The 13,869-nt window shown below is 47.2% G+C and overlaps 1 protein-coding gene across 2 annotated transcripts; it reads left to right on the plus strand.

Moving 5' to 3' along the window:
* The first annotated feature begins 9,048 nt into the window (after nucleotides 1-9,048).
* On the plus strand, nucleotides 9,049-12,798 carry LOC123445670 (ACT domain-containing protein ACR9). Of its 2 annotated transcripts, none has more exons than XM_045122799.1 (6): nucleotides 9,049-9,409; nucleotides 10,215-10,430; nucleotides 10,522-10,627; nucleotides 10,815-11,154; nucleotides 11,517-11,801; nucleotides 11,884-12,798. In XM_045122799.1, exons 1-6 carry the CDS (start codon nucleotides 9,172-9,174, stop codon nucleotides 12,037-12,039), a joined length of 1,341 nt encoding a protein of 446 aa, XP_044978734.1. In that variant the 5' UTR covers nucleotides 9,049-9,171; the 3' UTR covers nucleotides 12,040-12,798. The 2 variants fall into 2 exon arrangements, with proteins under 2 accessions (XP_044978734.1, XP_044978660.1); XM_045122725.1 differs by having other exon boundaries at nucleotides 9,071-9,409; nucleotides 10,212-10,430.
* The last annotated feature ends 1,071 nt before the right edge of the window (nucleotides 12,799-13,869 follow it).

Here is a 13,869-nt window from a genome sequence, read left to right on the forward strand (position 1 = left end):
AGCCGTGGAGTGTGATTGATTGGTTGTGGGGGAGTTAAAACTTTACTTTTCTGTTTGGGAACCTCCTATAGCATGAGTAGCGTGGAAGATATTGAGAACTCTTGGTCATTGCGTTGACAATGAAAGCATGCCACCCAAAATTATTATCTCTGTTTTCAAAGCTTGAGCTCTGGCACCTCTGCAAATCAATGCTTCCCTCTGCGAAGGGCCTGTCTATTTATTTTCCCGTTGAGTCATCCTCTTCTTATATAAGCACCAATTAGAGAGCACCTCTGTCATTTTTATGCTTTGCTTTTGATTGATATTGAGTATGACTATGACTAGATCTTCGTTGCTATGAATTACAATGTTTAATCAGCCCTTGATCTTTGAAAGTGTTCTGCATTTATGTTTTGCGGTCTCAGAAAGAGCTAGCGAGATACCACCTATTCATATTGCTTCATGCTTGTTTTGATTGAATTGTTGGTATCTGAAACTCATTATTATTTGCTCGCTAGCTGATTATGCCATTGATATTAGTTTACCGTGAGACCTTTATGTCACTTGCTTATGTGGTTAACTTGTGATCTTCCTGAAATTCTGGTTATGAGTTAGACATAGTTGCAACAACAAGATCAAACAGAGTTTGTCAAAGTTTTTCTTTCTCTCTCAGTTTGTCATCTGAGTTGCTTGAGGACAAGCAAGGTTTTAAGCTTGGGGGAGTTTGATACGTCTCCATCGTATCTACTTTTGCAAACTCTTTTGCCCTTGTTCTGGACTCTAATTTGCATGATTTGAATGGAACTAACCCGGACTGACGCTGTTTTCAGCAGAATTGCCATGGTGTTGTTTTTGTGCAGAAATGAAAGTTCTCGGAACGTCCTGAAAATTTACAGAGAATTTTTCTGGAAAATATGAAAAATACCTGCGCAAAGATCCACCAGAGGGGGTGGGCCATTGGGCCACAAGCCCCCCTGGTCGCGACAACCAAGCTTGTGGGGCCCACGTGGCTCCGCCGCCCCCAATCTCAGCTCTGTAAATTCACTTTCGCCCAAAAAAAATCAGACGAGAAGATTGTTGGAAATATGCCCTAGAGGCAATAATAAAATGGTTATTATCATATTTCCTTGTTCATGATAATCGTCTATTGTTCATGCTATAATTGTATTAACAGGAAACAATAATACATGTGTGAATAAATAGATTACAATGTGTCCCTAGCAAGCGTCTAGTTGGCTAGCTCGTTGATCAATATATGATCATGGTTTCCTGATCATGGGCATTGAATGTCATTGATAACGGGATCACATCATTGGGAGAATGATGTGATGGACAAGACCCAATCCTAAGCGTAGCACTAGATCGTATTGTTCGTATGCTAAAGCTTTTCTAATGTCAAGTGTCTTTTCCTTCGACCGTGAGATTGTGCAACTCCCGGATACCGTAGGAGTGCTTTGGGTGTATCAAACGTCACAACGTAACTGGGTGACTATAAAGGTGCACTACGGGTACCTCTGAAAGTGTCTGTTGGGTTGGTACGAATCGAGATCGGGATTTGTCACTCCGCGTGATGGAGAGGTATCTCTGGGCCCACTCGGTAGAACATCATCATGAGCTTAATGTGACTAAGGAGTTAGTCACACGATGACGTGCTACGGAACGAGTAAAGAGACTTACCGGTAACGAGATTGAACAAGGTATAGGTATACCGACGATCGAATCTCGGGCAAGTTCTATACCGATAGACAAAGGGAATTGTATACGGGATTGATTGAATCCTTGACATCGTGGTTCATCTGATGACACCATCTGGAGCAAGTGGGAGCCACCATGGGTATCCATACCCCGCTGATGGTTATTGGCCGGAGAGGTGTCTCGGTCATGTCTGCCTGTCTCCCGAACCCGTAGGGTCTACACACTTAAGGTTCGATGACGCTAGGGTTATAGGGAATTGTTATACGAGGTTACTGAAGGATGTTAGGAGTCCCGGATGAGATCCCGGATGTCACGAGGAGCTCCGGAATGGTCCGGAGGTAAAGATTGATATATAGGACGGATGGTTTTGGACACCGGAAGTGTTTCGGGCGTCGCCGGTAACGTACCGGGACCACTGGAAGTGGCCCCATGGGTCCACCAGAAGGGGGCCATGACCTCAGGAGGCTAGATGGGCCAAGTGCGGGAGGGAACCAGCCCCTAGGTTGGCTGGTGCGCCCCCCACACTCAGCCCAAGGCGCAGGAGGTGGAGAGGGGGGGACCCTAGGCGCTGGCGGGCCTAAGGCTCACCTAGGGGTGCGCCACCCCCTCCCCCTGCCCTGGCCGCCGCACCTCCCATATGGGGGGCTGCCGCACCACCTAGGGTGGGAACCCTAGGGGTGGCACCCCCTCCCCTCCTCCTATATATAGTGGGGGGTTTCGGGGCTGTTTGACACACAGTTTTCCCTCTCCCTCGGCGCAGCCCTGCTCTTCTTTCTCCTCCTCTTTGCCGGTGCTTGGCGAAGCCCTGCCGGGAGACCTCGTCTCTCCATCGACACCACGCCGTTGTGCTGCCGGAGATCTTCCCTAACCTCACCCTCCTCCTTGCTGGATCAAGGTGCGGGAGACGTCACCGGGCTGCACGTGTGTTGAACGCGGAGGTGTCGTGGTTCGGCACTAGATCGGAATCACACCGCGATCTGAATCGCCGCGAGTACGACTCCATCAACCGCGTTCTATCAATGCTTCCGCTTAGCGATCTTCAAAGGTATGAAGATGCTCTCACCCCTCTCTCGTTGCTGGTCTCTCCACAGGAAGATCTGAATATGCGTAGGATTTTTTTTGAATTTATGCTACGTTACCCTACAAAGATTTCGTCGCGTTTGCGATACGGAGGCGCCGCCACATCCTGTTCTTCATCTGGAGGACAGATCTGGAGTATGTTTTGGGCTCCGGAGAGGGAAAATCGTCGCCATCGTCATCGTCAACCTTCTTCCCTCTCCAATTCCATGAAGCTCTTCATCGTTCGTCAGTAATCTATTCGTAGGCTCGCTGGGCGGTGATGAGCAGGATGAGATCTATCATGTAATCGAGTTAGTTTTGATGGGGATTGATCCCTAGTATCCACTATGTTCTGAGATTGATGTTGTTACTACTTTGCCATGCTTAATGCTTGTCACTAGGGCCCGAGTGCCATGATTTCAGATCTGAAACTATTATGTTGTCACCAATATATGTGTGTTTTAGATCCGATCTTGCAAGTTGTAGTTACCTACTATGTGTTATGACCCGGCAACCCCGGAGTGACAATAACCGGAACCACTCCCGGTGATGATCATAGTTTCAGGAGTTCATGTGTTCACCAAGTGCTAATGCGTTATTCCAGTTCTTTATTAAAAGGAGAACCTTAATATCCTGTAGTATCCTTTTGGACCCCGCTGCCACGGGAGGGATGGACAATAGATGTCATGGAAGTTCTTTTCACTAAGCACGTATGACTACACACGGAATGCATGCCTACATCACATTAACGAACGGGAGCTAGCCACATATCTCTCCGTGTTATAACTATTGCATGATGAATATCATCCAAAAGAATCACTGACCCATTGCCTACGAGTTTGTCCCACTGCTGCTGTTACTTGTCTTGCTCTGCTGCTACTGCTGTTACTACTGTCGCTTGCTACTGTTGCTACTTGCTACTGCTGTCACTACTATTGTTCCTTGCCACTGTCGTTACTCGTTACACTGCTGCTACCTGCTATATTTTTGGTTCGCTGGTCGTTGACGGGAACAGACAATTTCCGTCAACGGGCAACTTCTGGCGCCATTGATACGACCGTTAGAAATAGTCTGCCATGTCAACAGATCGTTTCTAACACCGTTGTTATCATATTACTTTGCTGCTACTACTTTGCTTGCAGATACTAATCTTTTAGGTGCGGTTGAATCAGACAAATTCAGCTGCTAATACTCGAGAGTATTCTCTCACCTCCTGGCGAGTCAACAAATTTGGGTCGAATACTCTACCCTCGAAAACTGCTGCGAACCCACGCGCTGGTGGGCCATCAACAACATTCTTCTAGTTTCGTTGCCGGGGAGTGCTAGCAGCATTCTTCTGGTGCCGTTGCAGGGGAAGGTGTGTTGTCACAGAATCAACATTCGTCTAGCTATTGCTAGAGAGTGCCAATCAGATACCGAATGATGCCCCATCGAGATTGCAAAACACCAAAGGCACGCTCGACATCCTTCCTAGCACTCTCTTGCTCTTGGGCAAATCTTTTCCTCGTCTCTCCGACAGGGTCAGTGATTGTCTTGATAATAGTGGTCCACTGAGGATAGATACCGTCACCCAGGTAGTATCATTTGTCGTAGTTGTGGCCATTGATAGTAAAGTTCAACGGTGGGTTGTTACCTTCTGCGAGCCTAGCAAAAACTTGCGAGCTCTGGAGCACACTGATATCATTGTGTGATCCGGCCATGCCAAAGAAAGAGTGCCAGATCCAGAGATCTTGAGACGCCACGACCTCTAGTATGACAGTGCAGTCCCTGACATGACCCTTATACTGCCCTTGCCAAGCAGAAGGGTAGTTCTTCCACTCCCAGTGCAATGCAGTCTATGCTGCCAAGCATCCCTGGGAAGCCCCTGTTGGCATTCATTGCAAACAAACTGGTTGTATCTTTAGGAGTCGGCTCTCTCAAGTACTCAGGGCCAAACACAACAATAACAGCCTTGCAGAACTTATATAGAGACTCTAGGCATGTAGACTCGCTCATACAGACGTACTCGTCAATGAGATCACCGGGCCCTCCGTATGCAAGCATTCGGATGGCGGCAGTGCATTTTTGATAAGAGGAGAAACGAATCTTTCCAATGGCATCCTCTTTGCACTCGAAATAGTCATTGTAGCTGACCACCCCCTCTCTAATACGGTTGAAAAGATGCCTACTACTACTGCAACAAAAGGCCTTCCAACGGCGCTAGAAACACGTGCTCACGGGAGACTATTCTTGTCTTGATTCTCCTCAGCAACGGCACCACGAATCCTTCTGCTACGGCTACGCCTTTAGGGACTTCCTAGGCAAATATGCAAAGGATTTCCCCATGGCCTTGGAGCCTTGCGTTGGTGTTCCCTCGAAGCGGTAAGGGTGATGTAGCGCAGCGGTGGTAAGTATTTCCCTCAGTTTGAGAACCAAGGTATCGATCCATTTAAGGAGTATCACAAGTGTCTGCACAAACACAAAGAACCTGCTCCCAACGCTATGAAGGGGTTGTCAATACCTTATAGATTGTTCGCAAAGTGAGATCTGAAAGCAACAAAGTAACAAAGCAAAGTAAAAGCGGAGGTGTAAACGATAGATGTGAATAGACTCGGGGGCCGTAGTGTTTACTAGTGGCTTCTCTCATGAAAGCAAGTAGACGGTGGGTGAACAAATTACTGTCGAGCAATTGATAGAACCGCAAAGTCGTGACGTTATCTATGGCAATGATTATATCTATAGGCATCACGTCCAAAACAAGTAGACCGATACTTTTTGCATCTACTACTATTACTCCACACGTCGACCGCTATCCAGCATGCATCTAGTGTATTAAGTCCAAAAGAACAAAGTAACGCCTTAAGCAAGATGACATGATGTAGATGGACAATCTCATATCAACGACAGAGCCCACCTTGTTACCCTTGATGGCAACAACTCAATGTGTGCCTTGTTGCCCCTACTGTAACTGGGAAAGGTGACCACATGGTAAGAACCCAAAACCAAGCACTTCTCCCATTGCAAGAATCATAGATCTAGTTGGCCAAACAAAACCCAAGACTCGGAGAGACTTACAAGGATATCAAATCATGCATATAAAAAATCAGCAAAGACTCAAATATATATCATAGATAATCTGATCACAAATCCACAATTCATCGAATCTCGACAAACACACCGTCAAAGAAGATTACATCGTATAGATCTCCATGAAGATCATGGAGAACTTTGTATTGAAGATCCAAGAGAGAGAAGAAGCCATCTAGCTACTAACTACGGACCCGTAGGTCTTAAGTGAACTACTCACGAGTCATTGGACGGGCGATGATGATGATGAAGAAGCCCTCCAACTCCAAAGTCCCCTCCGGCAGGGCGCCGGGAAGGGTCTCCAGATGAGATCTCGCGGAAACGGAAGCTTGCGGCGGCGGAAAAATATTTTCGAGGCTCCCTTGATTTTTTTTTTCTGATTTTTAGGGAATATATAGGCGCAAGATCTAGGTCAGGGGGGCGCCAGGGAGGCCACAAGCCTGCCCACCGCCGCCTCCCCCCTGGTGGTGGAGTGGGGGCTTGTGGGCTCCCTGCAGCCCTCATGGCTTGGCCCACACGCCCCCTGATCTTCTTTCGTTCGGGAAAAAAATCATTTTGGAGATTTTATTCCGTTTGGACTCCGTTCCAAAATCAGATCTGAAAAGAGCCAAAAACACAGAAAAAACAGGAACTGGCACTTGGCACTGAATTAATAAGTTAGTCCCAAAAAAAGATATAAAAGGTACATAAAACACCCAAAGATGACAAGATAACATCGTGAAACCATCAAAAATTATAGATACGTTTGAGACGTATCACCTTCTCATACGGAAACGACGATGAAATTTTTGATGTTTGAACACGGATTTGTTGTATCAAAGTAGTCCTTCCAAAGAACGAGATGCCCGCTCTCTCGGTTGCGATTCAACGCCGGAAGGTGGTGATGTCTACTAGAACTACGTCGGTATTTCCCCAAAGAGGAAGGGATGATGCAGTATAGCGACGGTACGTATTTCCTCAATGATGAGACCAAGGTTATCGAACCAGTAGGAGAACCTCCTCACACCACGTAAACAACACCTGTACACAAATAATAAATACTCGCAACCCGATGTGTTAAAGGGGTTGTCAATCCCTTTCAGGTACGACGCCTCAAGATAAGCAAATAACGTGAAGTAAAAGTGGTAGATAGGATAAATAGATCGCGGAACAAATAAATTGCATCAAGGTATTTTTGTATTTTTGGTTTAATAGATATGAAAATAAAAATCAAAGGAAAATAGATCGCAAAGGCAAATATGATGAAAAGAGACCCGGGGGGCATATGTTTCACTGGTGGCTTCTCTCGAGAAAAATAGCAAACGATGGAAAAACAATTACTGTTGGGCAATTGATATAACTTCAAATAATCATAACGATATCTAGGCAATGATCATTATATAGGCATCACGTCCAAGATTAGTAGACCGGCTCCTGCATGCATCTACTACTATTACTTCACACATCGACCGCTATCCAGCATGCATCTAGTGTATTAAGTTCATGGAAAAATGGAGTAATGCAATAAGAACGATGACATTATGTAGACAAGATCTATTTATGTAGAAATAGACCCCATCTTGTTATCCTTAATAGCAACGATACATATGTGTCGTTTCCCTTTCTGTCACTGGGATCAAGCACCGTAAGATCAAACCCATCACAAAGCACCTCTTCCCATTGCAAGATAAATAGATCAAGTTGGTTAAATAAAACCCAAGTATCGGAGAAGAAATACGAGGCTATAATCAATCACTCATATAAGAGATCAAAGAAGACACAAATAACTTTCATGGATAAAAACATAGATCTGATCATAAACTCAAAGTTCATCGGATCCCAACAAACACACCGCAAAAAAGCTTACATCATATGGATCTCCAAAAGACCATTGTATTGATAATCAAGATAGAGAGAGGAAGCCATCTAGCTACTAACTATGGACCCGTAGACCTACAAAGAACTACTCACGCACCATCGGAGAGGCACCAATGGACATGATGAACCCCTCCGTGATGGTGTCTAGATTGGATCTGGTGTTTCTGGACTCTGCGGCGACTGGATTTGATTTTCGTCCCCCTTCCTAGGATTTCTGGAATATTGGGGTATTTATAGAGCAAAGAGACGGTGCGGGAGGCCAACGAGGAGGGCACAACCCACCGGGGCGCGCCCTGGTGGGTTGTGCTCCCATCGGAGCTCCCCTCAGGTGCGTTCCTGGTCCACTGTATGTCTTCTGACTCAAAAAATATCCACAAAAAGTTTCGCTGCGTTTGGACTCCGTTTGGTATTGATTTCCTGCGATGTAAAAAACATGCAGAATACAACAATTGACACTGGGCACTATGTGAATAGGTTAGTACCAAAAAATGATATAAAATGATTGTAAAACATCCAAGAATGATAATATAACAACATGGAACAATAAAAAAATATAGATACTTTGGAGACGTATCAGGTGGCTCGGAATGGAGCCATGAAACAACGGTCGCTGGCTATTGAGTTGGTGATGACCAACACGGCAGCCAATATCTCCTCCTCATCATCGGACGATGAATCGTCGGAGTTGCAAAGGAAATTGTGGAAAAAAAACTCGTCGTTGGCGTCCATTTTGTACCTTGGCTAACTGTCGAACATCTTGCGGGCGTTGGCAAAGGAGACGGACGACGAAGGGAGTCGTCCGACGAGCGGGCCGGCGTCCGACGAGCGTGCCGTTGAGGATTTGGCCGGGGCGGTGAGGCGGCTTCTTGGTCGCGGTCGTGGCCGGCAGCTGGCAGAGTCACCGGAAAAAAATGGGCGGCGACGTCGGCGACGAGGCGAGGGTTGCTGTAGGATGGGAGGAGGCCAATGTGACACCGACCAGCGAGCCCGGGCGCGAGGAGAAGGCGAGCGCGCGCGTCCGTCTCGTGTCCGCGACGATGCAAATCCGGCTCAAAAATGGGCCGGGAATGGGTCGCCCGCGAACGAAAAGCGGACGCACGTCCGTTTGGATCGACGCATTGAACCGACTTTTGTGTCCGCGCCGACCCAAACGGACGTCAGCGGATGAAATGGATAGCTCCGTTGGAGTTGGTCTAGAGTCCTATACACGTGTGACACTTATTATTTGTTTGTCTTTTTTTTTTGAAAAGGAAAGAAGCTGGTTGGGCCGCCCTCGCGGAGCGGCAGCCAGCTCCCGCCGCACGCGTCCCTCCCGGCGCTGACTCAGCGGCGGGGCCCACCAGCAGGCCGCCCGGCGATATCAACGCGCCCGCCGCCTCGCCCACGCAACGCAACAGAAAAAATAAAAACAGCACCACACGATACTCCACAGTTCCAACCCACCCCGTCCCACCCCAGCCACGAAACCAAAGGAGAGGCGCCGAGAAGCGGGCCGGGATCCCAGGCGGGCGGGCGATGCCGATGGCGGGGAGGTCCTCCACGGGCCGCGGCGGCGGGGGCGGTGGCGGAGGCGGGAGGACGGTGCTGGGGGGCCGCGGCGGCGGGCCGGGGGCGGAGGACGCCGTGGTGATGGAGCTGGCGGCGGCGGACGGCGACGACAGCGTCGTCACCGTCAACTGCCCCGACCAGGCCGGCCTCGGCTGCGACCTCTGCCGCACCATCCTCGAGTTCGGCCTCCGCATCACCCGCGGCGGTGAGCCCCCCTCCTCCTCCCCTTTCCACCCGCGTTCCCAAAATCCTTTTTTTCCGTGCTTCAACTCCGGTGCCGCTCCCTCCCCCCTGCCGCCGCCGCACCGATCGAATCGCCTGCTCCAGTGACTGCGAGCGCGAATCGCATGCCTCGGCGGGATTCTTGCCACCGCCATCCGGGATTGGGGGGGACGATAAGTGCCGCGCGTAGTAATTTTATCTTTGCTCCAAAAAAAAAAATCCCCCTTTCCCCTCTGTGATTAGCGTGGCTGGTGACGGTTAGCTGTTTGGATTTATCTCTCGACGAGGGCGCCTTTCCCCCGGTCCGACAAGATAAAGCTTGGGACATTTGGCCGCTTCGTGCTCGTCGATTTCCCAGGATTAGTGACTGACGTGTGGTTTCTTCAGATTTCATGATTATCTCTCACACTATTATCCGGTCCGTGGAAAAGGCAGGCTTTCTTTTCTGAGGCCAGCTTGGCATCTCCTCCGCACTTTCCCGTCCATGCCGCTGTACAATCACTGTCAATCGTTGGCACCCCAGTTTACATGTCCCCTGTTAATAATTGGCAATACCACCTGACTTTTCATGTTCGTCTTACTGTGTGCACGCCGTCAATCATCATCAGCGCTTCAATCATGATATAAGCATATATAATAAAAACTACGTACTAACGAGGCGTCGTTGCAACCTGTTCGGTTCTACAGCGCCCTGTTTTGTCTGCAGCTTCTTAATTCTGTAGTACATGTCTTTTGGTCTCTTTATCATCATTGCCGTCTAAATCTCGTGCGCTTGTCGGATTTAGCAGACGTGTCAACGGACGGGCAGTGGTGCTACGTGATTTTCTGGGTGGTGCCACGCTCGCCGTCCATCAACGTCCGGTGGGGGAGCCTCAAGAACCGGCTCATGGCCATGTGCCCTTCCTCGTACGCCATCCCGTTCTACCCTGAAATCACCGAGCCTGGCCCCCCGCAGTTCTACCTCCTCAAGCTCTTCTCGACCGACCGGAGGGGGCTGTTGCACGGTGAGGACTAACTTCTTCCCTGCCTCGTGCTCTAAATGTCTGTGCATCCAGTTTTTTTTTTTGTGACTATAATCATACTATTTATTCACAGATGTTACACACATACTGTCGGAGCTGGAGTTTATAATCCAGAGAGTGAAGGTGTCGACCACGCCTGACGGGAGAGTTGTGAACCTCTTCTTTATCACTGATGGCATGTAAGTCCCGCCAGTCGCAATCTTAGAGTTCAGGTGTTTTCTGCATGTGGCTGAATCATTAACTTCACTCTTGACACCCTACGGCTGCTGCTGTAATGTCAATTGCCGCGTATTACAAATGGTGTCGGTCCGTTGCATGGTATAATAATTCTGCTATATATATGACAGTTCATATTTCTATCTGAAGGGAACTGTTGCATACAAAGGAAAGGCAAGAAGAGATTTGTTCGATGCTGATTGCTACCTTAGGTCCTTCCCTAACCTGTGAAGTCCTATCAGCGGAAGGGTTCCAGCAAGGATTCTCTTCTCTTCCACCAACAATCTCTGAGGAACTGTTCAGGTTGGAACTAGATGATTGTGAGAGCAGTTCAAGACCTCTTTGTGCAGAGATGAAGAAGGTGCAGAAGGCCACCATTAACTTTGACAATTCCCTCAGTCCTGCACACACACTGCTCCAAATTCTTTGTGTTGATCAGAAGGGTCTCCTTTATGACATGTTGAGGACACTCAAGGACTGCAACATTAAGGTACTTGAAGATATGCATGCATTTGTTGTACATAGCTTATGATTTATTACAGCCTCTTAGTTCACAACAATACAATCACATGCAAAATTCAGGTTGAGTGAGAAAAATAGTACCTGGAGGACCGTATGTAGACTTTCTGAATATCTGAAGACACTGGTGATCAAGTAGTCAAATTTAGTTTTGTTTTACAGAAAGGCATTTTAATTCTCCTTTGCTGTTATGATGATAAAAATTATTCTCCCTCCGTTTACTCTGAATCTGTTTACCCACTGTATCGTCTTCAATGAATACAAAATTGACAGCTTGCAAAAAGGAGATTTCATCAGTGTGCTTAATTATTACCTTTAACTACTCTATTCTAGGTCACTTATGGGCGATTCTGGTCAGACAAGAAAGGTTTTCGAGAGGTGGATCTTTTTATCAAGCAAGCAGATGGCAAGAAGGTTATTGATCCTGAGAAACAGGATGCTCTGCGGTCTCGCATGAGGTCCGAAATGCTCCATCCTCTTAGGGTGATGATTGTGAACCGTGGACCTGATACAGAACTCCTTGTTGCCAACCCTGTTGAACTATCCGGGAAGGGCCGGCCACGGGTGTTCTATGATGCTACTTTGGCCCTGAAAGCGCTTGGAATCTGCATTTTCTCTGTAAGAGTTACAACCTAACTGAAAGGTGTGAACTAAGTCCACAATAGAGTTAGTGTTTACTGTTTTCCCTTTCTCATTTCAGGCAGAAATCGGGAGACAGGCAGCGTCGGAGCGCCAATGGGAGGTCTACCGATTCCTCCTGGATGACAGCAAAGAATTTCCCTTGTCAAACAGCCTAACTCATAGGAACCGTGTTGTTGATAGAGTGAGGAAAACATTGATGGGCTGTTTCAACTGAAGACTCTGTTGTTGTATCTCCATGAATCAAAAGCTTAAGAACGAATGGCTGCTACGGTAGGCATCCAATGTATCGAGTTAGTTAACCTACTGAATGCTAAAGCCTGAAGATGATCACTGAAGTGGATATGCAATGTATCCTGGACGGCTAGCCTCAGTGCCAAACTTGCTGGCGAAACTGGTCTTCATAGTGCCCCGTACCTCGCAGCTACCAGCTTCTGTTCTTGTCGTTTGGCAGCGCTGTCGGTGTGTGACCAATTTCCCAAGATCACTGGTGACTGGAAAGCTGCAGAAGGGCTTCGTCAATGTTTGCAGGATATCAGTTCCAGTGAGAATATATGGTCAACAAACAAGCGAAGGACACATGACAAAACCATGTCCCTTGGATGCCTCAAAAATATCTTCCTGTGGGCAGTGTTGTAAATGGCGAGTGGGAATCAAGAAATGAAGGCTGGCGCACCACCGCCGTCCCGCATTGGTCTCTTGCCACCCAAAAAACATGTTTGGTTGGAGGCTCAATCATTGTGCTTTGTTTGGGTCAAGGGATTGCTGGATGCTGACGCAGATCCTACATCAGTTTGCCGTAGATTAATGTAGAATGTGCTATCTGCCCGCCTCACCTGCCTGCCCCCTTCCTGCCTTCCTGTATGATTACTGCTTTGCCAATAGACTATTAGGCCTGTTTCCTGATGTAGGGCTTAGTGTTTCCTTGTCACCATGCATGTTATTATATATGAAAAGAAGGCACTTTGTTTATGCAGAGTATGTGTACAAAGTTGTGAATTAACAAAAAAGGAGTGCTGTACTTATTGCTACACTGCACAACGGATAATTAATTCGCTTGGTCATCATTAGCAGCATCACTCGTGCTCTTTGTTTTAATGTTTGTTTCATAACATATGTGGATCCATATATCGATGATTGATATCCTCTAATAATGCATAAACTTTGATCAGTTTCCAGTAATGGTTAGCAGGGATGATCGAGTTGGCAGCAAATCCATGGCAGATTTGACATGAACTTGACTGCATCGTAGAAACACCATGTTGTGTCCGAGCATGAAGAAGAAATCAACGACCGCCGTTGGATCTTGGGTGAATGTCTCAGATGGATCTCATTTTCAGCTGGTGTAGTGATTTGTTTTCCATATATCTCATTATTCAGGTCGGTTTTCGCGAAACGCACATGAATATCCTCCAGCTCCTGTGGGATCATCCATGTGACATGTGAGACATACATCCAAGATCCGACTTTTTTTTTCTATATTTGCACACATGAACTCACTGGTGGATGGATTCAGAGCTGTAGTGATATCAATCTGGTTCAAGTGTGGTGGAGATGGGAAAGTGACATGTGCGGCTGATGGTTTTCAGATGGTGACGTCTGAACCTGAAGCTGCTTGCATTATTGCTGTTTGTGTTTGGAAAGTGCAACTTGCTTCCCCAAGTTGCACAAGATTATAGGATTAACACTGTGTTTTGATAACTTTGTTTAAGCCGTCCTCTTTTGGATTGATGAGAAATAATGAACGCATTATGATTGAGCTTAAGGGAAGCTGTCAAAGCTGATTAGTGCCTGATAAAACAACTTTAGTCTATGTGACTCGTACTACCATCCTTTTGAAGCAAGTTAGCGAACATATCAAGTGGTCATGTAACCCCAAAGTGGCCTTTACAGATGGTATAATCTAATTTATGAGGCAAGGCGGCAGCCTTTTGATATTTATGTGGATTGGAGTGGTTAGGCTTGCTACTATTAGTTACTCAATTTGGCTTCAAAATACCCATCATACCTTCATGCGCGCGCGCACACACACACAATTGTATTTGAT

This window comes from Hordeum vulgare, chromosome 1H (assembly GCF_904849725.1).
Source record: "Hordeum vulgare subsp. vulgare chromosome 1H, MorexV3_pseudomolecules_assembly, whole genome shotgun sequence".
Lineage (NCBI taxonomy): Eukaryota > Viridiplantae > Streptophyta > Magnoliopsida > Poales > Poaceae > Hordeum > Hordeum vulgare.

Coding starts and splice junctions, on each gene's coding strand:
- LOC123445670 (XM_045122725.1), top strand. CDS start 9,172: ATGCCGATGGCGGGGAGGTCCTCCACGGGCCGCGGCGGCGGGGGCGGT. Junction 10,628..10,814: donor TTCTTTATCACTGATGGCAT/GTAAGTCCCGCC, acceptor TTCTATCTGAAG/GGAACTGTTGCATACAAAGG. Junction 11,802..11,883: donor TTGGAATCTGCATTTTCTCT/GTAAGAGTTACA, acceptor TTCTCATTTCAG/GCAGAAATCGGGAGACAGGC.